At 40.3% G+C, this 23,992-nt stretch overlaps 1 protein-coding gene across 5 annotated transcripts in view; it reads left to right on the top strand.

The window, feature by feature from the left end:
* Window positions 1–2,134: 2,134 nt before the first annotated feature.
* ANXA11 (annexin A11) overlaps window positions 2,135–23,992 on the top strand; it is a 28,658-nt gene continuing 6,800 nt past the window's right edge. Inside the window, exons 1-13 of one of the 5 annotated variants that reach the window (XM_084526390.1) lie at window positions 2,135–2,389; window positions 4,195–4,286; window positions 14,561–14,624; window positions 15,755–15,900; window positions 17,328–17,705; window positions 18,190–18,277; window positions 18,691–18,785; window positions 19,200–19,313; window positions 20,399–20,489; window positions 20,600–20,679; window positions 20,845–20,901; window positions 21,847–21,940; window positions 22,715–22,810. In XM_084526390.1, coding sequence (XP_084382516.1) covers window positions 14,570–14,624; window positions 15,755–15,900; window positions 17,328–17,705; window positions 18,190–18,277; window positions 18,691–18,785; window positions 19,200–19,313; window positions 20,399–20,489; window positions 20,600–20,679; window positions 20,845–20,901; window positions 21,847–21,940; window positions 22,715–22,810 — 1,294 coding nt within the window. In that variant the 5' untranslated portion in view covers window positions 2,135–2,389; window positions 4,195–4,286; window positions 14,561–14,569. Of the gene's footprint in view, window positions 2,390–2,894; window positions 3,057–4,194; window positions 4,287–14,560; window positions 14,625–15,754; window positions 15,901–17,327; window positions 17,706–18,189; window positions 18,278–18,690; window positions 18,786–19,199; window positions 19,314–20,398; window positions 20,490–20,599; window positions 20,680–20,844; window positions 20,902–21,846; window positions 21,941–22,714; window positions 22,811–23,992 lie in introns of those variants that run through there. The other 4 variants (XM_084526393.1, XM_084526391.1, XM_084526389.1 and 1 more) reach the window with 4 other exon arrangements.

The raw sequence follows: 23,992 nt of genomic DNA, 5'->3' as shown, positions 1-23,992 counted from the left end.
GTTAACTCAATAATCCTTTGCCTTATTTGAATGTGAGCTATTCTGTGGTCTTAATTTTTCCATCTGTCTGCATAATGAATGTGGTACGGTACTGCAGCAAAACATGTGCTGATGTTTAGTTTTGGCTAATAATCATGAATGCCTTTATCAGGTTTAAGATCTGCTAGGAATAAATTTATAGTTTATGCTAAATAACAGTAAGCCACTCTTAAATTGAGATGTTCACCTGTATTGAACTACTTTGTTTTTTTCCCAGAGGTAGAGCCTGGGCCTCTGCACTGCTAGCTAAAATTTTGATGAGTAAAAAGAAAATTCATTTTCTTCTTTAGTTCCATCAGCTGTTTTATTTCAGTGATTGGCCACAATGGTATTTTGAAGCTGTATGGAGGAGAGAAACACAGCCCCTCCACTGAAAAGAGCTTGTGGGTGACCACGCGCAAGAGCACAAAGCTGCGACTGCCATCTCAGTTTAGAGCTTGGAGAAACAGGGCTATCACACCATTACTGCTTAAGATGATCAGTGACAAAATCTCACATAAGAGTGGATTTCTTCTGTCTTCTGATCTGCTTTCCTTCCTTTCTTGGCTAGCTTTAAAGCCCAGGAGAGATGCTTTGCTACAGAAATGCTTTGACTGTAGCTTCCACCCATGCAACCAGGACGTATACTTTAAGAAGTTTGAACACATCCGTCATGACTAGTTTAGTTTTCTAAATGAAATAGCTGTGTATAAAGCATACATATGAATCTAGTGTTTAAAAGGAGGTTCTGAGACCCTGTTCATAAAAATCCCAGACGCAAAGAAGAGTTTATTCCCTGCGCAAGTTGTATAATCCTGTGATTCAGTGAGCAAAGTTATTTTGATGAGTGTCTTGGCAAAAGAGATTTAATTGGAAAACGCTAGGTCTTTTTGTTTTTAATTTTTATTGTTTTGTTTTGTCTCTCTGAATGCTTCCATGTGAGCAATTCACTCATCTTTAAAGAATGCATGTAGGGTTGGAAAAAAAAAGATGTGTATCAAGTGTTTAGCTAGTACTGCTTGTACTGAAAAAGGTCAACATGAAAAATCTTCACTGTCTAAAATTCTTGTAAAATTTTACTGAAGGAAATGTATGTTATATACAAGACTGTTTAACTGTTTTTTCTCTCCTACCATTCCTGGAAAACGTGTGTTGGTGGCATGTTTTATAGAGCCAGATAAAACAATGTTTTAGGCATTAAGACTAACATTAATGGGATTATTTTGCAAGTGTTCTCTGGTGTAAGTAAAAGCACGGTGCTGTAGTCCCTACTGTGAAGTACGAGTCACTAAGTCACTGTCAGAGGTGGGTTAGGAAGCAGCAGCGTGCATTATGCAATACTAGGAAGGTGAAGGTTCAGCAATGTGAAGGGATCCTGGGAAGGTTTCAAAATTTGTAAACTCTGTGCTATTACTGATTTTCAGCCATCCTAAGGGCAAAGAGAATATTGGGATAGCAAAACAAATTTGAAATGGTGAAATTAAGTGCCTTTTACCATGATCTCTTTAATAAGAATGGATATTGGTTGTCTTCAGAAGCGTTAGGAGAACTTTGTAGGTGAGCTTAATGTTAGTGTATGTTGTGAGAGCGCTGAGACGGGCGTGCTGCTTGTTTTCAGGCCTCCCCGCGGAGCTCCCCTCTGAAGCAGCCAGTTCCTGGTTTTAGGTCAGATGTGAGGCCGAGCGCTTCCCCCCCGGACTTCAGCACAACTTCCTTGCTTGGGTTTGGCCGCCTCAGTGGCACGGGGCTGGCTGTTCGGGAGATGACTCACTGCAAGGGAAAGCCCAGGGTGGAGCTGAGCTCTGCCTGTTTCTGTGAAGCAGAATTTCCGCTGCAAATCGCCTTTTGGTCAGGCCTGTTTGGTGCAACTCGCCAGCTTATTTTTAACGCAGGAGCAGCTGAGGCTCCCTAGGAAATGCTTCCCGTCATAAATACCGCACGTTGGTCTTTTTAAAATAAAAATGAAGACTTAAGAAGTTGCACTTGTCCGTGCCCTTGGCTCCTGGCCACGGCCGGTGCTGTGAGGCAAGCAGGCACTCTGCTTGCATTTCCCCTCACGCACGCCTGTAAACAACCCTTAGAAGCCAACGCCCTCCCCTTTTATTTCACTTTTATTTATTTGTAACTCTTTTTCCACAGAAGGCTGAAACCCCGGAGTTCTAAACAAGATCCCGGGCCCTGCCCGGGGCAGGCGGCCCCCCTCAGAGGCCGCTGCGTAGCGCCCGGCCCCAAGCGGCCGCTGCCCGCCCCCGGCCCGGCCCGGCCCGGCCCGAGGCGGGGCGGGCGGGAGGAGCCCGGCGCCGCCTGCAGCCGCTGCCCTGCGCCACCGCCACCGCCTCGCAGCGCGACCCGAGCCGCTCCGGGACCCGCGGTAGGAGCCGGGGACAGAGGGGTGGCGGGGAGCCGGGGGGACACCGCGGGGGCCGGCGGCACGGCCCGAGCCCGCCCGGGGCTGGGGGAGCGCTGCCGGGTTGCCGGGGGGCGCTGGTCCCCGCGTAGCGCCGGGGTTGGTTTGTTGTCAGCTTCTGGTTTCGGTGTGTGCGGTGGGGGAGAAGCCGACATGGCACTGTCGGGGGAACCGTGCCGCCCTTTCCTAGCCGAGCGTCTCCTCCTGCAAGCTGCTTGCAACGTGCGTTACTTTGAGTTACACTGTGTGGCCTTGAAGTGTCTTAATACCGGAACTGTTCAGCTCGTGCTAGATCTTAATCGTTGGTGACACCAAAAAAAAAAAAAAAAAACACAGCAGAAACGTCTCCATATTCAGAAAAGAAGAGGTCTGGAGCACTGTCAAGCCCTTTCTGCAGAAAGGCAGGCTGGGCAGCAGGGAGTGTAGCATACCATTGTATACTGGGGTATTTTCCCCCTCAGTCAGGTTCCTGGGAGTTCCTGGAAGTCTTTTCCGGAGGAGGAGGAACGGCTCAGGGGCACATCTGCTGCAGGAGGGAGTGGCAGGAGAGCTGGAAGCGGCTGAGGAAAGAATGAGGACAGGCGTGCTGACACAGGCTGGCTGACGTGAAGGAGAAGAAAGCAGCAAGCAGGTTGACAGCAGGGGAACAGCCGCTGCTGAATGTTTTAAATGAAGGAACTGGTTACTGAGATTTTTCTTGCATCCATCTGAAAGGACGGTTGCTGTGGGAGGTGGGGGGTTCGCTCCTCGACCTCACTCCCACCTCACCAGCACATGATACTTGCTGTAGGATGAGTCTGTGGTCTGCTGGAGCACATGTGATAATGCCAGAAATGCAGCACCAGTTGAGATTCGAGTTCACAAACTGCCACAGCTTAGCTATTGCTGTAATTTCCTGTCTTTGGAACTGCTCTAAAAGTCACATGGACCACTCTCTTCTGAGTGATGTACCAGATAATTTGCATTGGGTGTTTATCCCAGCCTTGCCCAGGTCCCTGTGGCAGTTCTGTGGGTGCTCACCTTCCTGAAAGTGCTTTTGTGGCTACTTCTGTTACTTTTCCCTGCCTCCAGGCACTTAAACAAACAAACAAAAAAACATATGTAATAGAGGGCCTACGCAGATTCAGCATGGTTTGAAGGGCCTAATGATTTTGTATCTATGTCAACAATGATATTTAAGTGAGTTTATCTTGTCTGACCTTGGAATGACATCAGCAGACAAAATATCTCTGTGAATCTGAACTTAGGATTCCCATCCTAGTTATCACAATAATTCATGTCCTACGTCACTTCTTGAGTTTGTTTTTTTATAGTCTCTAGAACTTCTGAATTATCAGAGTGAAAATTCTGTGCAATGTGAATAAAAATTAAAAATATGGGATGGGGATATCATATAGAGTTATATAGGCAAGGCAGTATATAAAAGAAAAAAACATTTTGAAGACTAATATTAAATAATTCAGAATAAATCATCTGCTCATTTGCTTACAAAATGGCAAGCCAAGGATTTTGTCTGATTTGAAGCCTACAGGATGGTGTTTCCTAGAGCTCTAGCAGGTTTCAAAAGATAGAGCATGTAGAGGGTCTGTTAAATATTATTGCATTATTCAGAGCCAAGATCCAATGAGATGTGGTAATGTTGTAGGAGTTAAGAAAGGAAGCTATTGTTAAAGCAGAGATGTACTCAAAAAGAGCAGGTGCTTTTATGTTGACTACAGAAATAGCAGTGCTTTTTTTCTGAAAATTTCATTATTTTTTTTTTTATCAAGGCTCTGTCATTACAGAAGCAGCAAAAGCATATTGAGAATCAAAACCAAAAAAAAAAAAAAAAAAACACAGAAGGCTGCATGTTGATGCTCGGGTGAGTGACACTTCCACCAATTTGCAACTTAAATTGTTGCAGTGTGCTGAAACAGAGGTGGTTCCTTTCCTATTGCTGTTGCCAGTTACTTGAAAGCAATTATATTTGCATATTAAAATACCCAAATTTAGAAGGGGAGGAGGCGCAATCCAGTGCTGAACTTGGTGGCCCAAGAGTGCTCGGGGGCAGCTGAGGGCTGTCTTTGGAGCAGCTTTTTAACCTGTCTTTGCCATTTGTTCAGCCCCAGGAAGAGTGATCTGCCAGAAACTCACTCAGCCTGGGACCCCTTAGTCTAGAACTGTGTTTGGTGCCAGGCTTGAATAACCTGGAGTAACAATGAGTAACAACTTCCAGAGAGTTGGAGAAAGTTTCCCCAAAAGGTAGCAGTGTTTAAGAGCTCGTCATTTTTCTAAGCCACAGTCTTAAAGTAAAACACCCAGGTTTAACTATCTTTTTTTTTTTTTTTTTTTTTTTTTTCAGAAGATAGGTAAATGTTTTACATGGCCTCCTCTTTGAATGGATCAGTGGGTGTTGTTTTGTTTTGTTTTGCTTGTTGGTTGTTTTTTTTTTGTTTTTTTTGGGGGGGTTACATTTGTTTGTTTCAGTTTTACTTAGTTTTAAACTGTAAACTTTAAATATTGCTATTGTGATTTTAATTTGCCCACTTGGGCATGGGTGAATGTTTTGTCCTCGTCCTCATCATTGCGCAGTGGTGTAAAAGCTGAACTTCCTTCAGGCAGTTCCCTGAGTTGGTAAGAACATAATGCTATACCTGCTGCAGATGACAGATAAACAAACCAAACAGCAGCAGTAAATATTTACAGTGCACTACTTCTGTTGTTGCTTCACATTTGTTCCAGATCTTACCGAAGCCCACTACAAAACCTTGATGTGAAGGTAGATCTTGATGTGAGGTTGGGGCAGACGCAGAGTCAGTTGTGGGTCAGAGTGGAGGCTTGCTGGGATCTTTCGAAAAAATATTAACTGGGTGTGATGACCAGGCAGCCAGTCCTGACTGTGCTTAGCAGCTTTTTTTTGTTTTTTGTGTGTGATATGCAGAACTGTGTCCATACTACTCAGCTGTCCCAGATGCTGAGTCTGGACCAGTGCTAATCATCAGATCAAAGGAGCTCAGACTGAATAGGCTTTGTGTGCTTGTTCTTAAAACCAAAAACCCACAGAACCCCACAGCCCAGCTGTTCATTGCGCAGAGTAGGATCATGGTACTATCTGATGGGCAGCAACTGCTCTTCCTAAGAACAGATATACGAAGAAATGGAAAGAAGGCCTGCCCAGACGTTGCTTCCTCTTTTTCTTGATTCATTGGTTGTTTCAGGAAGAAGATACTGGCTTATTTGGTTATAGGGAAGGTTAAAAGCATAATTGTTGAAGAGGAGGCTACATATAAAGAGCCCTTAAAAAAATGTAATGGTTGTGCTGTCAGTGACATCTGTGTGCTGCTTCCAGACCCAGCTTGGCTTTGTGCAGAGCCCACGGTGGCCACCAGAGCCCCAGCCAGCCCAGGAGGAGGCTCTGCTCGTCCTCTGCGGGCTGGTGCTGTGCCCATGCCGGGGCACTCGTCCTTGGTGGAGGAAACTCCTATACGCGTGTGAAATGTGTGTCAGTCCTTTACCATAAGGCATTTACTTTTTAAGGCTGTTGTGAAATATCCAGGTTTCTGGGCTTTTATACCAAGTTGGTTCTTTCTTTAATATGTCAATTCTTGTACAGAGAAACTGATCAGCTGAAAATCAGTAGTTCTTCCTGGTCAGAAATAAACCAAGCATGCCCACTTGCTCACTGAGATGAGTGATAATTTACCAAATGTTTCCGGACACCTCTGTGTATATGCCCTTCAATGTCTAGAAAGCATAAAAGCAGTCACCTTTAGGGAAAAGTTGATATGTTTGCAAACTTGTAGTTTGCAGTTTTTGAGGTGGGGGAATCCCAAGGTCAACTAGCCTGGTGCAGAGCACAGGCGTTTGGTACGCAGTGCAGGTCTCACGTGTGCAGCTTTTAACAAATGTCCCTTGCAGGTCTCATAAGCATGCTTTTCTTTGAGGAGCTGTCCCTTTAAAAGCTCAGTGTTGTTATTTGACTTCTTTTGCAGCCTAGACAATGAAAATGCAGGAAGTGTTGGCAGAGGACATAGTGGAAAACTTGATTCTTCCTTTTGTTTCTGTTGTCTCTGAAGAGCACGGAGCCCTAGGCTTTTATAGCAGGGCTGCTCCTGGCTGTGCACTTCGGTCTTGCACACAGCAGCTAATTACACATCAGTGGCAAGAGATGAACAGTTAACTGTTTTTCTGGTAACTGCTTTAGTGTATTAAATACTACACTATTGCTTTAGTTCTGATGGCTTTCCTGCCGAGTGTACTTCGTGAAATGGAATAATTAGTATTTATCTATTCTGGCTTTCACTGAAGATGCAAAAGTTTATCTTGCATGGTAAAACTTAAAATAGATGAGTATAAATCCTTGAGGCATTAGTCAGTTGAGAACATAACTATTTATAGCATGACTGTTCTTGCAAGAAATTATCTTATATGGCAGGTTATGACTTTGAAATAGAACCTCATTCTGTTATTTCTTCAAACATCTTGTAATCCTATTTTGGTATTCCTGTTTTGTTGTGTTTTGAGGATGGTGTTGTGATATCTGTATTATCACATGTGTTTTGACTGACTGCACTGTAAATATTCCAAAGAGAACACTGGAAGAGAGTGCTGCAAAAGAAAATGCTTGGTTCGAGGCAGAGCGGGAGGCCAAAATGAAGTTGATCTGGAAATAACTCAAGTTCTTTGGGTTTTGTCTTGAGTATGTATATAGAGACTGGTAAGAAAACCCAAGGATGCATATGATTTTCCTAGAAAAATATCAGACAACATGCTAAGGGAATAAGTGCTTAACTACTTAAGTGTGACCTTCATGATGATGCAAGGTATGCTACCTTTTCTCTCTCCCCCGTTGTCTGTTCTTTGGACCCCAAAGATGAAGGCAGGTGTTACGCTGACATCGTGGACAGGCCTGGTTGTGCCAGCAGCTAGAATATGAAGTTGAACTACTTGCCCATTGAAATTTTGACTCTTTGTGAAGGATATGGCTCTTGAGTTGTTGAGGAAGTGTACTTGGGGGACCTCAACCATTCTGTGATTCTATGACTGTGTGAACTCAGAGATCCCTTCTTACCTAAATTATGATCTGTGAAATAGAAAATCTGTACTGGTGCAGGTACCATCAACGCAACTGTTTCACTGTCTTGAAAAATCTTATTTTGGTCATATATTCTCATTCTTTCCTGTTGCATGGAAAAGCATTTCTAGTGCTGTTTAGATGACCCTTTAAGTAGTGTTAAACAGTACAAAAGATTTGAAACAGGTTAATCTTACATGTAATTTCAGTTGTGAGCTTTGGTTTTACATTTTAACTTCTCATTGCAAGAGGTTTAGTTGCAGTGCATATATTTGCACTTTTGTCTAGAATTGGTGACAGTCACGTCAGAATCTCCTGGTAGTGTAAGGCTGTAATGTTGTGCTTCGTGCTTCTTACACATAACTAATAACTGAAAATTATCAGTCACATGAATGTTCTTAATTAACATTTGTACAGCTTTGCTGTGGCTTATGGGTCTCTCTTTCCATTCAGATTTGCTTTGTTGGACGTAGCATCTATCTTCTGCTCTACCTTTTTTTGACCAATGCTTGTCAGTGCTGCCTTCTCTGTTGTTTTTTTTTTCCCACTCTGTTTGCTGCAGCAGATCAAAAAAGGTAGTTTTTCATGAAAGGAAGTGTCTTTACAGTGCTATTTATAGTAATGCTATTGAAATAGATAAACAATCAAAAACAGCAGTGCTCCTGACTTGTAATACTAGCAAACAGTTCATATTTATAGTTTTAAAAAGACACCTTTTTGGAGTTCATTTTACATTTTGCCATCAATTTAGAGTTGTGGGTGTTGGTTTATTTTTTAAAGTAATGTATTTTTGTAGGGAATGGATGAAGTGTTAGTACTCTTCAAATATGCATTTTGGGTGAAAACTGGAAAAGGGTCGTAAAAACAAAGTATGGGTTGTATGTTCTGTGTAAGAGGTTTCTAGAGTTTTGGCTGAGATGAGCTCAACTACATTAAATCTTTTTGGAAGGCAAACCAATGCTGTTACCAGATTCTTTAAACGGGTTGGAAATGCCTGAAAAGCTAGTCAGGGAGTCACGTGCAGAAGAGTTCAGAGAAAGCCATGTTGCAGGGCTCTTTATCTGACAGGATGGATGAAGAACATTAGAGCTGGTGTAGGAGAGAACAACTGCTGTGCTGCAGCGGGTACGCAAGTCCAAGATAAATCTTGCTTAGACTGCAATAGAGCAATGGCAGGTAGCTAATGTGATGCTGACTGTGACTTGTCCTTGTTTCACAAAAGCATAGTGGTGGATGCCTTAGATGACCTGTGATGAAAATCCACAGCATACTGTAAGGTGTCCAATTCTGTTGATTTCATAGTCAAGGATTAGGTTCTGAGTAGGTTTGCACAGAGGAGTTCTGTAATTTATAGCTTTAGGCAGCCTTTTGTACTACATCCTGGTAATTAACTTGGAAAAGGAAAAGGCCAAGGGTTCACCTTTACTCAGTGTTCCCAGGGAACACCGGTTGTAATTAAGCAAGTTATTTGGGACAAATATAGGCCATGATATTTTCACAGTTTTTGCCCTCAAATTATTGGAACTTGGCATTGTAGGAGACTGAACAACAGCCACTAAATAAGTCACAGAAATCCATTTGTAGGCCTTTTCTGCTGTGCTGTGGCTTACAGGAACTTGTTTTAAAAATTCTTTTGGAAAATGTATTACAGATTTTGTGTCTTAGAAAGAGCTCTGTTCCCCCCTTCCTTTGCAAAACAAGCAGGAAAATACTCCGGAGCCTGAGCAGTTGTCTTGCACCATGAGGTGAGATAGCAATATCCACTGCAGCAGTACAACCTAAGATCTTTATTTAGAGTTTGTAGGTGTTACTTTAAGGATGAACACCGGGGGCGAGGAGATGATTGTAACAGTATTTGTTCTATGTTTTCTTCAAGGTGCTCCCTTTTTCTGTTTGTGGGTTGGTTTTGTACTCTTTTTTCCCTCTTGTGCACTGCTTCTTTTATGGCTGAGTAAACACAGAACTTGCTGTTCCTGTATCCTCCCACGCAGTATTTGTATTACAGAGTGGTCTTCTGAATCCTCTTTTCCCTGTCCTGCGTCACCGCTTTATTGTCAGGTGTCAGGCAGGTGTCCCACTTCACTGACAGTTCTAGGAAGATGCCATGGATGTAGCAGCATAAAAGTTGAGAAGGTGGGCTCAAAAGATGAAAAGGAAGCAAGGTTGTGGGAGTGGTCAGGTAAGTTAACTTAGAGGGGTAAATATTTGCTAAGTTAGAGAAATGGCCAGCGGAGACGTGATGACGTACAGAAGAGGTGGTGATCATGGAAGTTCTTGAATGCGAGCAGTTGGTGTGTTTGCGGATCTAGTTTGCCTGGAATCAAACCCATATGGAAAAAATTTCCTGTGAAAAGACTTGGATAAATATAGTGTTCAAAAGAAGCGAAGAGACCTTTTTCATGTATAGTAACATTTTTTTTCTGAGTGCTAATGAGGTTGGCTTTCTCAACTTCAGCTTTACTGCTAAAAGGCTCTTTTATTTTTTTTTTCCTAATCTGAACAGAATCGCCCACATGGGATTAAAAGCAAGCAAAAACCCTTCTAAGACAAACAACTCCTGTCCCATTCCTCCCCACCCTCCACTGCCAAAAAAAAAAAAAGCCTTTGTCTTAAATTTATATGTAAAGCTGTATTGAAAAAGCACCTTGCCATTTGTTTTAGTGTACTATCATTGCTATGTTTACACTTGAAATAAAAAGGCAAAAAAGCAATCAGATAAACAGCACAATTATCTATAAAGCTAAAAAAAAAATAAGTGCTCTAATAATTTGAACATCAAAAATACACTCTTTGTGACTAATAAGCATTAGGGATATGACTTAGCTATAGGCTGGCTTTTTTGATCGACTTTAGTAGTAATTGTCCTTTTTATTTTCTTTATTTTAGCGCCATGGTTGTGCTTACAATATAAATTACACTTTAATCACTGCAAAAAAGGGTAATTGAAAGAACATTGCCAACAGATGACAATTCTGTTTTGCTTTCTCTAATGAAGCATTCATTCTTATTCTTAAGAATGCTTTGAAGCCTGGATATTTTTCCTAGGATAAATTAGCAGGTAGTTACAGCATGCATTTGAAGATTATTATTATTAAGGAAAACAAAGTAAACAGTTCTGCTTTTTGTTGGTTTTTGAGTTTTTAAGATCAGCTGCTATTGAGAAATTTGAAAATAATGCCCTCTGTGCCCTTTGCTATTAAACACGTCTTTGCTGTGCCAATTCTTAACCATTATTCAGCTTCGGTGAGATTTTACCACAGAAAAAGGGCAGGAAACCCAGCAGCTTTGACTGATGAAGCTTCCTTGCGGTCCTGCCAACCAGTTTGAACTGTTTGTTCCCAGTGTGGGGTTGGAATTTAAACCTCTTGTAGCTCCCATCTTCTGCAGGCAAGGCCCGCGTGTGGCATATTCTCCCCTGTTGCTCTCTCTTGCTGTGTCCTACTGTGACAGGGCTCCATGCTCCTGAGGCCATCCCTGGTTGAGGTGTGTGTAAATCACGTGGTGAAGGTGAAACAACATGCTGTTCCTAGGGAATGATTAATGAAAAACATGGTCTGGAGGCTGTGACTATGGCAGCAATTTAACAAATGAACTTAATTTTAACTACCGTATCTCAATATATGTAGGGGAAGAGGTTTAGCCATACCTGTACGTGCATCATCCTGGCTGTCAGGAAGCACAGTGATCTGGGTGGCGCTCCCTTTCAGCTCTGTCTTCTGTACAAGGGCGTGTGCCACGCAATAACTGTAGGGAGTAACAAGGCAATGCTGCAAGAGCCTAAGCGAAGACCTTGCAGAAAGACTTGGAGTTGGGAACGTGCTGCTTGAAACTCTTAAAGGTGTTTTCTTTCCTAGAGCAATTGAAGGTTGATGGATCTGGGGACAAAAGGCAGAGAGATGGCTTCTCTTCCTGGCCTCAGACAAAGATTAGTCTGTTCTCACCAGTCTCAACTAATGGTTGCCTTTGACTACCCATCATGTAGCTGAACACATAGAGCTGGGATTTTTTTTTTGATGCCTTTTGACAAAATAGTTCTGTAACATACAAGTCCTTGCAAGTAGAGAAGAATGCAGTGTGAAACGGATAAGGTTGTATTTCATTATTTCATTCTTTTTGTAGCAGCAGCAGCTACCTAGAAATGTGGCAGTGACCAATTAAGGATTAATTCATTGTGATTCACATTTCAGTTTTGTGATGAAACTGGTGAGGAATGCCAATCTGCCTTGGAGGAAGTCATAAACTTGTCTGCCAGTGTGGAGCTTGGTTGCCTCTCTGAGTGGTTTTTGGCTGTGTGGTTTGCCAGCTTCTACTGGAGTCAGCGTAGAATTGGAAACTATTGGTGTTAGCAAGTAGATTGGCCCACTGTGGTATCTGTCATGGTATTCCTCTTAGTGTATGGTTCGAGCTAACCTCAGCTGTCTGGTGTCCTTTGGAAAACCGATCCTGAGGCCTCTCTTAGGACAGACCTTCTCATGTGCATATGACACAATCAGGAAAACAGACCTAGCTCCAGGTGCAGTTATGTCAGGTGATATAAGCCAGAAGCAATTTATTTAAGGTATACTTAAGTCTTTGAAGGAAATGTCCCACATTAAATCCTGAATTTTCCAAGTTTGCTCTTTGAGTTACAAATCAGTTCCCTGCATAGGTCATTCACAGATACACTTGGAAGGTACAGAGCTGGACAGATGCTTCTCTGCTCATTCCCGTCCTTCCAAATCTCCAGAGTTTGCACAGCCTGGGCCGTCTCTTTGTACTGGGTTTATGTGGCAAGGTTTTGGTAGCAGGGGGGCTGCAGAGGTGGCAGTGAGCAGAGTCCAGCAGCTGCCCCATGTCAGATCAGAGCCAGCTCCAGATGCTCCAAAGGGATCTGCTGCTGGCCAGAGCCAAGCCGTGAGCGATGCTGGGCTTGCATCCGTCCTGTAGAGCCCTGGTAGCTCTCAGCTGAGTGATGAGGAGGGCAAGGAGAGCAGCGTGTCATGGTGTGGTTGTATCTGTGGCCCATGCTGTGGCTGTCAAAGACTGGAATCAGCAACCAGAGCAGCCACCTCTGTTGCATCCCTTACCAGGAGTAAGAGCTGTAATAAAGAGCAGCAGCCACCCTCCTCTGCTGTAGGCAGCCCCTCTCCTCTCAGCCCTTGCTCACCTTACTGCTCACCTACCAGACTGCCCAGTGCAGCAGGAGATCATACTGGAAACCAGTGCTGAAGAGAATATGAGAAAAATATTTATCTTGTTATACGGAAGATTTTGAAGCATTTGGCTAAAATATAAAACATTCCATGAGCCTTTTCCTTTTAGATACCGGTTATGAACAATGTAATGTTGCCTAACCTCCAGCCCATTCTTACAAGTGAACATGCAGAGTTAGCCCATGGGGTTTGTGGGTGCCTTTGACTTCCCTGGACCTTTCTTGGGGTTTAACTGTGGGCATTTGTGATTGACAGTTCACTGATCTAAACAGCCTGATGCTGTAAAACATAAGGAGGTTTGCCAGCTGCGCATCCTGCTCGGTCTGCCCGTGTGTGAAGCTGGGGGAATTGTTAATGTGTTACAGCACTAAGAGGAAAAGGACCAAAGGTGCTGGTGGGGTAGTGGCCATGCCCTGGCTGAGCCCCACCTCTCGCTGCTGTTTCTGTGGGGAAAGGAGAATGAAGAGATGGGATGAATGGAAGGGGCAGTGCTTAGATTTGCATGCATGGAAATTTTTTTTCCAGATACAGACATCCTTTCTAGTTTTACTGTTAAAGAGTGTTTTTTTTTTTTTTTTATTGCTAGGAAATAAGTGTTTGTATTTATTGAGTCTGTTAGATGCTTTATGCACCGAAGTAGAGGTAGGACAGAGTTGTAACTTGTAGGCAGTTCTGTTTATTGTAATTTCTGTTAGTCAACTTCTCTCTCTTTAAATCTAAATGAATACACTCAGCATGAAGTCAAAACATTTTTCTAAATAAAGTGAAGATTTCCTAAACACATTCCTGTTTTTAAAAATAGAAAGAATTAAAAAGGGAAGTGCTTTTTCATTCCACTGCTGCTATGGAAAAAGAGCTATGCAAGTCGGAAAGTCAACATGATTATGCAAAAAGAAAACAATCCCACAAAAACAGTCAATAAATAAATACATAATATTCCACAGATGAAATCCAAAACACAGCAAAATAGGCCGGATACAAAAGGGCATGCTGTAGAGGAAAGAGAGGAGAGGAGAGGAAAGAAAAGAAAGGGATAGTATTTGCACAGCAGTTTAAAAATAGACTGGGAATTGTCACTAAAATAACCTTGAAAATGCTAAAGACTCAATGGATGCTTTTCTTGATCTGAAACCAAGCTCCTTGAGTTACTTTTAGCATTCATCCTGATAATTGCTGTGTTAATTAGAAGAATTTCTGTACTCTGGTATCTCACTTTATTTTTTTTATGTAGGTATTCTTCCTTTTTGACACTCCACTTCTCTTTTTGGACAGTAATGACTTGGTACATTTCTGTGCTGACAGAGGCAGTATCAACTCCGAGAGATCCAATTTGTTTTAGTGATCTTATCCCTTCAGTAAACCTTTCATGCTTACAGCACTGCCATAAAGCATGAAGTGTATCCTTTCTGCTTCTTACTTTGACCTTGCACTTCTGCAGACATCCGTGTTTAAGTGCCTTCTGCCACTTTTCATAAAATGATTCATTTGAAGATGTCACTTGTTTGTCAGCTGATTTTTCTACTCTTGAATAATAAAGTTGTTCTATATAGGTTGCAAACTTGTTGACTTGTTCAACAGTGCAATGAAGTAAGCATTTTCAAGTGATGCATCCTTAATACAATAGACAAGGCGAGTTAATAAGTTTCTCTTATTAACTGAAACTAATAAGAGAAATAGTCTGAGGAGTGACTGTACAGCTGGTTAGATATCTGAATGTATTTATTGGTCCAACAAAAGGAAATGGGAAGAGGTTTTGCCAGGAAAGCCTCTAACTTGCGCGGTTTATATCTAAAGGTTGCTGACTGGCTGCTGCTAACATGTTGCCTGTTAATTTTATATGTTGTAGTTAGTGAAGCATTACAGAAAATAACTGTATCATATATTTTTCAGATCTTTGCAATGAGTTACTCGGGCTATCCCCCAGGAGCGCCGGGATATCCCCCACCAGCCCCAGGTAAGTTGTTCAGATAAAGTCACCGTTAAGTGATGATGATGGTCCTATCAAGAGTGGAAAGGTGGAATAAATGAAGAAGAAGAGTGAAGGATTTTCCTGGCCCGCTTCAGCTTTTTGTGCTTTCTCGCTAAGTCCTCTTGTTTTGTTTTGGTGGTGGTGGTTGTTTTTATCTTGGCTGGTGATTCTGATTTACGTGAGTGCTCTGGCCTGTGTTCATATAAGGCCCATTTTAATTCATCTCACATAAAGCAGGTAAAACTGGGAGATGGTCATCGTTTTGACCCAAACTAGTAAGTGTTAAGGAACAGTGTCCTGTCAGTACTGGGTCATGTCAGTACATGGTCCCACAGCTGGTGAGAAAAACGAGTAACAGGAGAAACGAGTTGCACAATTTAAGACTGTATCCCACAAAAATTTATGACTTGAGTTATGACAATATCTCAATTCGCTGTTCTTAGGCAGACAATTTGTTGTATATGGAAAGGACAGAACTGTTGAAAAGGATATTGATTATACTAATACATAACAGGTTAAATATGTAACTACTAGTTGTTATGTGGGTGAGCTATATGTTGTCATCACACGTAAATGGTGAAACGTAGAGTTATGCAACCTTACGCAAGAAAGGAAGGCAGTGTACTGACTAAAAATCACCAAACTAGCCTATTCCTCTGCAAAATATTTTGACTTGGGGTGACTACTGTGCTGACACGGCTGTGCTGCTGCGTGCAGCCAAGTAGTTTTGTTACTCAGGTTGCTGTGAATGTGCTGTGTCGTGCTCTGTAGACATCTCTCAAATTAACAGCCGAAGAATTAATATCTTCCTATTGGAATATCCAGACAATTTGTGGTTTGAGAAGCTACTTCGTAATCAGAATATGGTGTTTACAGCATTACCTCCTGATTGTTAGCCTCCAAATGTATTGTTTTAAAGAGGAACGTGTAGATTAAATAGTAACTATTGTGGTTAGAAGTATCTGTGAGGCTTCTCTTTATATCATAGCTGTACTGTTAGCATATAGCTCTTCAGTTGATTTTCCTTCGCCCAAACTTCAAGTGTTAAATATACATTACAATAGAAATATAAGTAGTAAGAAATAAGTATTAAAAGGTGTAGATTTTTATTTCAGTATGGCTGTGTTTGATTTCAGGTGGCAGTCCTTGGGGTGGTGCTGCCTATCCACCTTCCAATCCACCTTCCAATCCACCTCCAATTGGCCTGGAAAATGTGGCTGGCTATGCCAATCAATTCAATCCAAACTACATGGCTGGAATGGTAAGTTTGCTTTCATTTAAATATATCTTACCTTGACTTCCTTAATTGCAAAGTTGTGGTTCTGGCCTTGCAGACAAGTAGTTTATTACAGGTTTATTCTGAGTTCTCTGACTTTGTCTAGTCTGTTTAAGTGCTGAGCATTCAATATCATCTGTTGAAGAAAATGGTTGCCACAAGCTGTTCCTTATTTCAGGAAGGCAGACCACTAGCTACTGTTGGCTTTAGAGCCTAACTTCCAAAGACATGGACATAAATGTAATTAAACTTTGCTTTTGCTATGCGGAGGTATAGGGGAACATATGATTAACACTGACTATCCATTGTTAATATATTCACATTGACAAACACAGTTCTGCTTTTGCTTATTACCGGAGTTTTGGCCAGTTGATTAAGGAACATGGCTCTGCAGTTGAGGTAAGTGATTCATTCCTGAAAAAAATGGAGCATCAGCTGTATATAATATAAATACATTACATATATATGTATGTATATTTTAGGATCTCTTAAAAACAATAACGTTTAACAGATCAGCAGTAAAAACCTTTTATATTGACTGAAGAAAATGTAGACATTTCCAGTGTGACTTTTTTTTTTGGCATAGGGTAGAAGTGAGTGACGCTTCTGACAATTTAATCTTCAGAAATCTGTTAAACTACATAAAGAAGGCACACTATACAAAGACATTTGCATCATAGATGCATTTCTAAGGCAGTGATTAAATGAAGTCAGCAGTCGAAATGAGATACTGTTTAGGGTGCACATAACAATATCCACAGCTACTAGGTTCTGAGAACACTGCAGTCATCAAATGTCAATCCTTCTGGATCTTCTGTAGAAGACGGTCAGTGTGTCATGTGAAAAGGTGATGTTGTATGTGGATATTGTATGGATCTCTACATGGCAGTTCCTGCAGACGTGTTTCCTAATGCAGTTCAGGAACTCCTGCTAGTTTTAAGCTACTAATGCATGCATCTCCCACATGAAATACCCAGGGGATGCTCACAGTGGATCTCTGCACTCAAATGATGATGTGGTAATGTAAGGCAGCCATGGACAGAGAAGAAATAAGCATAGTTTTGTGTTTCTGGGGTTAATGTGCATAAGTTTTTTGTAATAAGACGTGTCTAGCTATTTGTGCTTTCCTGAATGAGTGGAACGTAATGCTAGATGCAGTGGTTAGGTTATGTAGATGTTGATTTTGCTTCTTGATGTAGGGCAGCTTACGGTTAAAGAGACAAGACTCAACTGAATGCAGTTTTTTCCTTTGTGCTTGCCACTAAAACCTGATTATTGCAAAGTTCCTTAGCAGATGCAGAACTGTGTATCTGTTTGGGGGTGGAGGAGGGAGATTTATTGTGCTAAGCATGTCATTAATACTCAATTGTTTGTATGCCTCTTGTCTCTTGCTTTATTTACTGTAATTGCAGGCATCCAATATGGCAGGGACTTTTGGAGGGACAAATGTACCACAAGGCATGTATCCTCCAGCACCTGGGGCTTTTCCACCAGTCCCTCCAGGTGGCTTTGGACAACCTCCATCAGGACAGCAACCCTCTTACGGGATGTATCCTCCACCTGGAGGAAACCCACCATCAGGAATGCCATCTTACCCAGGATATCCAGGCGGCCCTGTGCCGGGTCAGCCCACACCACCTCCTGGTCAGCAGCCTGTGGGCTATCCGGGACAACAACCAGCAACTTACCCAGGGCAGCAGCCCATGCCAAGTTACCCACCAGGCCAAACCGTGAATCCATCAATGCCCTCTTTTCCAGGACCTTCAGGCCCTACAGTCTCTCCTGGAGCAGTAAGAACATTCAGAGCTTTTGTTTTAAAATGTGACTCTATGCATTTTTCTATGTTTTCTTTATGTATGTGAGAGTAAACGTAGAACTGAAAATGTCATGAGAAGAAGTTTGATTGAACAGGGAGATGCAAGCAATATAGGCATATATGATTTCAAATAAATGTTCTACTACACTATCAGAGTAGAAAGATTTGGCATTACTTCAAATTTCATTAATTTTGTTTTTCTTAACTTAATTATATGTAGGTGTATATGGAGTTTCATTAAACTGTAATTAATTGGACGGGAAATTTAATATCATCAAACCCTTTGGACTTTATATTCTATCATCACGTAGGTATAGAAACAAATTGCTGAGGTTCTGTTGAATTTGCTGTCTTGCTTTTCTAACAAAAAATAAAATGGTAGTATTTTTTTTCCTAAATAGCAATGTAAAGTCTTTTACTGATAATACTAATGCACAGTTTAACTTTTATGATTTTAGTATGGAAACCGAGGCACAATCACTGATGCACCAGGATTTGACCCTCTGAGGGACGCCGAAGTCTTGAGGAAGGCCATGAAGGGATTTGGTGAGCAGTCTGTGGATTTACAATTTAATTTAAATAGAATTGTAGCTTTGATTCAATACTGCCTTTTGCCATTGCTAATATATGTATTGAGTGGGCTAGTTCAAATGTGGATGTCCTCAGTTATTCAGAATTATTGGAAGTGAATTTAGACATAAAGAACTTCATGAATTTGATATTTAGTAGTTTGTGGTTTGGGGGTTTATTTATTTATTTATTGTATTCTCACTGTGTTTGTGACTGGGCTTGAGCAGAATTTGAAGTTCTGTGATTATATACAAGAAGAGATGTAGTAGGTGAGTTAGAGATGTGTATGTCCTTCAGTTGAGCTTGACAGAGGTAGAATGAAATGGAAATAAAAAGCTGAATTCTCATGTGACGTGCATGCTTATTCTCTGGTGTCTGTGCACATGCAGGAACTGATGAGCAAGCGATTATAGATTGTCTTGGAAGTCGTTCAAACAAGCAACGGCAGCAGATCATCCTGTCCTTCAAAACAGCTTATGGAAAGGTAAATACATCAGGAAAAAAAAAAAAAAAAGAAGAAGAAGAAGAAATGAGGACTATATGACTATCAGAAAAAAGTCAGTAGTGTTTGGAAAGAAGGTTGGAGGCTGCTTACGGGGAAGATAGTTCACAAGTCCATATCCTGTTTGCCTGGTCTTGATTTGCATGCAGCATTTCAGATGAAATATATAAAACAGTTTCTCTGCTAAGTGATTACTTTCACCCTTTTGGTCTGCACAATCTATTTTGATGTTAGTTATTTAATATACATGAGTATTTGCTGATTTTAATGTTAAGTGGAATAGCTTTACTTTGGAGATAAATTATTGATGCTTAACCATACAGAATTCTACTTAAACGTCACAGTTCTGGTGCTTATATTTGTCAATTCTTTTCCCTTCTTTTTAATTCTCATTAGGATTTGATAAAGGATCTCAAGTCCGAGTTATCAGGTAACTTTGAGAGGACAATCTTAGCAATGATGAAGACACCTGTCATGTTTGATGCTTATGAAATCAAGGAAGCTATAAAGGTTTGTGTAGGAGATATCTATAAGATCTAATCCGTAAAATAAAAGGAATATTTGAGCTGATACAATTTTTGGTAGTCATTTAAAAGCTTGACCTTACATTATGTCCTCTCCATTCAGATGTTCAACCCACTCTTTACCCTGTTTCTTAGAGTTGTGTAATAGTAAAGTAGAGAATTCATATTTTCACAGGTTATTTAAATAAATAACCTGCAATAAAGGTGAAGACCATTTAATAGGTTTGTGTTGTAACAAAAGCATTAGTAAATAGAAAAAAAGTCAGAAAGTAATTTCTGACAGGCTTTGCAGTTCATTTATTGCATGGTCAGCAAGCCACTGAAGCAACTCTTTCCTAAGCCGGCTTAATTTAGAATTTCCAGTGCCTTTACACTCAGTGCTCAAAAACAGCTATTAAAAACTAGGTTAATAAAGATTTGGAGCAGGGTGTACCTTCTTTTTTTTGTTTTGTTTTCTCCACCTGTAAAGTATATTTTCTTAGCACATGTCAATCACTTTTTAAAATATTAAGGAAGTATTGTATATTGTTTCTCTTTAAAGCGATAACACTATTTTATTAATATTTAAGTTTTAAAATAAAAATGTCAAACATCTGTATTTCCAGACAGCATTTCAATCAAGGTGGAATAAATATTTTTATTGTTGAGTCATTGCATATATTTACATGTTCTTTCATTTAAATTTTAGAGTAGATAGGAGGATGAAATATTAGCTGTATTGTAATTGCAGCTGTTGCTATCTATTAGTGGAAGTTATTTATTAGAATTATCAGATCAGTCTTCAATGGTAGATACAATTGCTTTGTAAAATGCCTGAAATACAGTGTAAAAGATGACATTTTAAAATGAACTACTGCCTTCATACGCATTTTAATTATCCCTTCAATTTGTATCTTAAATACACATCTGTATCTTGGAAACATATTCTATGCACCATTTAACCTACATGCTTTGAATTCACCTTTATCAAGGTGCTATTCTGAATTATGTTTGTTTTATGTGTTTTTCCATGTCTTTCACATAAGGTTGTAGAAGTAAGACGAGTGTTTTCTCTTTGTGCTTTGTTTTTAGGGCGTTGGCACAGATGAAAATTGTCTCATTGAAATCTTAGCTTCTCGCAGTAATGAGCATATTCAAGAACTCAACAGGGTCTACAAAGCAGGTTAGATTTGTTACAGTCCCGTCAAATTGTCTTCATTTTCTGTCTTAATGATATAAATTTGGGAAATGAGGAGGGGTGTATGATAATTCATGATTATGGCTCTCTTACAGAATTTAAGAAAACTCTGGAGGAAGCAATAAAAAGCGACACATCTGGACACTTCCAGAGACTTTTAATTTCACTTTCTCAGGTACTTGTACATGTCCTCCCATGCAGGTCTCTTGGGAACTTGGAAGCTTTGTGTGTGTGTGTTTCTAGTGGCTGGTTTTCTGTTTGTTTGTAAATAAAAATTAAAAAAAAGCCCTCCAGCAAAACTTTTGTATCTTTCAATTTTTGTATCTCTGAATTCTTTCAGGGAAACAGAGATGAAAGTACAGCTGTTGACATGTCTCTTGTCCAGAAAGATGTGCAGGTCAGTAAGAAATTTTGCATCTTTTGTAGGTATAGTCAACTGAATAACTCAGTACTCTGAAATGTGACTGTGTGGTTTCTGCTTAGTTTTAGTTTTGGACACTGCATGACTTTTGCTGCAGTACTGCTCATGTTTCAGTGGACGGAAGGGTTATGAACGGGCCTGACAGAGCATTACAGCTATGGAGCCCCATTACAAAGATGGAAACTCTAGGGAATAGAGGCCATAGTTTTTGGCTGTTATTTTGTTCTGTTTTTTGTTTTTTTTTTTAATCTCTTCGTTTTTACGTGTTGGGTGACTCCATTATGATACTTATTAAGGGAATGTTCCAAAGAGATTTGTGTTAATTGTGTGTGTGGAGGAAAACTTAATGTGTCCAACACCTGCATTAGCTGCTGCATGTATTAAGGAGCTCTGGATTTTTGCAGCAAATAAGGCACTTGGACCTAGTAACTCTTGCCCTTGTTACTTTTTCATTGTGTTTTGTTTCACCACACAACAGAGAGAGAAAATCCTGGATCATTTCAGGACACTACTGTCATCTGAATAGTATTGCAATAAGCTTTCAACATAGTATGCCAACAGAGATATGAGTGTCCCAGCACAAGTCCAGGGGTACAGAGAAGAAGCTATACATAAGTCCTACTAGGAAGAATTGTTTTCAGCTACTTTCTAAATAAGTTTTTCTTCCTTTAGTAATCCAGAGCTCTTGCATTTAAGCACTTATGCATCAGTAAGCTAGAAAGTCTGCGAGTAAGGCTCATAGTGTGTTGTAGGAAAATTAAAACTAGTTGCTTTTTATTTTGTGCTCCTGTTTTTCAGCAGTACTTAAACTAAAAAATAAATATTAAAGGTAGGAGAGCTTGTAAACGAACTGATTTGTAACTCAGCTTTTCAGCTTAAATGCTTTTCTAATTAATGAAACATGAATTCTCTTGTGTTTAGGAGTTATATGCAGCTGGAGAGAACCGTCTAGGAACTGATGAATCCAAATTCAACGCCATTCTGTGTGCAAGAAGCAGGGCCCACCTCAGAGCAGGTAATGGTGCCCAGACCTCCACATAAATATCAACTTGATTCTGTTGTATGTAATGATAAAAAAAAAAATGTACAACACTGCTATGTGGCCATTTTTCCTCATCTGTAAAATTAGGGTAATGATACCTCAATGGAAAGCAGGATGAATTCTGCTGAAGAAAAGGGTGCACAAGAGCTGTACGTTATGATCATCTTTCTTAAATATCAGAGCTGGTAGAGATCATATTCATTCAAATATTTCTCTGATAAAAGGACTGAGAAATTAGAATTGGTGCAATTTTACATGCTTGTGTATATGCAAGGCATTTGTATCCCTTCCTTTCCCATCTTTCTTGCTAGTGATAAGGTGTTAGCTTAGTCTGTAGTGGTGTGGAAATGTTTCAGTAACCACATAGCATTTGGAATTTGTTTCAAACTGAGGTACTTACGTAGAGGGGAAAGGTGCATGTATGTGGGGAGCGATGAGAGTGGCTGAATGTTTCCTCCTTTATTTTATTGAACGCCCAAGCTTTCCTAGAAGAATTCCTACTGTTTCCCTTATGGCACTTCTTTGGTGTAGCTCTTCAACAAGGATATAACTAGACTACCTAGAAGGAGCATTAAGATGTGTAAATGGAACAAAATGGTTAACGATGTAATATTAATTTTTGAAACTTTAAAACTTTGTGATAGTACTTTAATACCAAGTTGAAAAGCGTGATTAAAACCAAGCCATTCAGCATGCACCAGCGCCACCTCTTTTGTGACACTGATTTCTGAAATCTTATCTTAACAGTTTTCAGCGAGTACCAGAGGATGTGTAACCGGGACATTGAAAAAAGCATATGTAGTGAAATGTCTGGAGACCTGGAAAAGGGCATGCTGGCAGTAGGTATGTGATGTCTTAGCAAGTCTGTTTCTGATATTCCACCAAGACTGGCTTTGATGGTTCCATCTGTGACTCCAGCTAAGGTGGTTGTTCTTTGTAATAATTCCAGTTTTCTGCTTTTTATGTTGAGGTTTCTCTGACCTTGGCTGTAGTTGGTAAAGCAGGCCACTTAATTGACCTCAAAAAGATAGATGAGGCTTTTGCTTCAGGAAGCCATTCAATTTAAATTTTGCATGTTAAATTTTGAATGTTAAAGTGGGGAGAGAGAATTATTAACTGTACTTGGCATTGTTTTATGAAGTGATGAAAATCTATAGCAACCACTGAGACAACGAGAATGGCATATTTTGGACAGCTTTGGAAGTAAATAAAAATGCATTCATTAATGTTTAATTAGATACCTCTCCCTGGTTTTCTTAGAAAGAAAACTTATATTTGATTCTGAAGGGGTTATTTTTCCCCCCTTTCTTCTCATTGAAGCTTTATTAATACTTTGTTCAGAAGTACCTCCAGCATTTCTGAAGAGCAGACTCCTACCTCAAGTCTACTTTTATCCCTTGGAAAGTAGTCATTGGTTTCCATGGGGGTGGAACAAGCCCTTGAGTCTTTCTGCAGTAGTTGTATTTATGGTGGTCTATACTAGACAAAATCATGCATTTGCTTTTGTCTTGTCTCTCCCTCTTGGACAAGATTACTTATTTACATCTCCATTTCTTTTTCTGTGTATTATTTTGAATTTACTGTGTTATCTAGTGCTGCTTCTTTAAAAGTGTTCTCTTTTGTTTCAAATATGGTAGTGTCAAGAAAAGTGATGTACCTAGATGAAAAGCCATAAATAAATAAAAGAATACCTTACTCTGCTCCTATTGAAATAAATAGGAAAATACTACTATATATCACTGGGAATAAGATAGGAGAGAGCATTTTGCTCATCTGAAACAAAGTTGTGGATTTTTTTTCATGGAACTTTATAATAGAACCTTTCAAAATGGGAATCAATTTTTAGAAGGTCATTTTTTGCACTCCTGTCTGGTGCATGTGTGAATTATATAAGCATTATTCTTCCCCTACTTGGCAAAGCTGCCCCTTACAATGACCCAATAATGACCTATCCTGGATCCAGTTCTATTGGTGTGGTAAATTTGCAGACCTGTTCCAGGGTTCAGAATTTGTCACTTTAGGAAG

The sequence above is a fragment of the Aythya ferina genome, assembly GCF_964211825.1.
Source record: "Aythya ferina genome assembly, chromosome: 7".
Lineage (NCBI taxonomy): Eukaryota > Metazoa > Chordata > Aves > Anseriformes > Anatidae > Aythya > Aythya ferina.
Note: the sequence above shows the minus strand (reverse complement) of the source record. Positions and strands in the feature narration are given on the sequence as shown.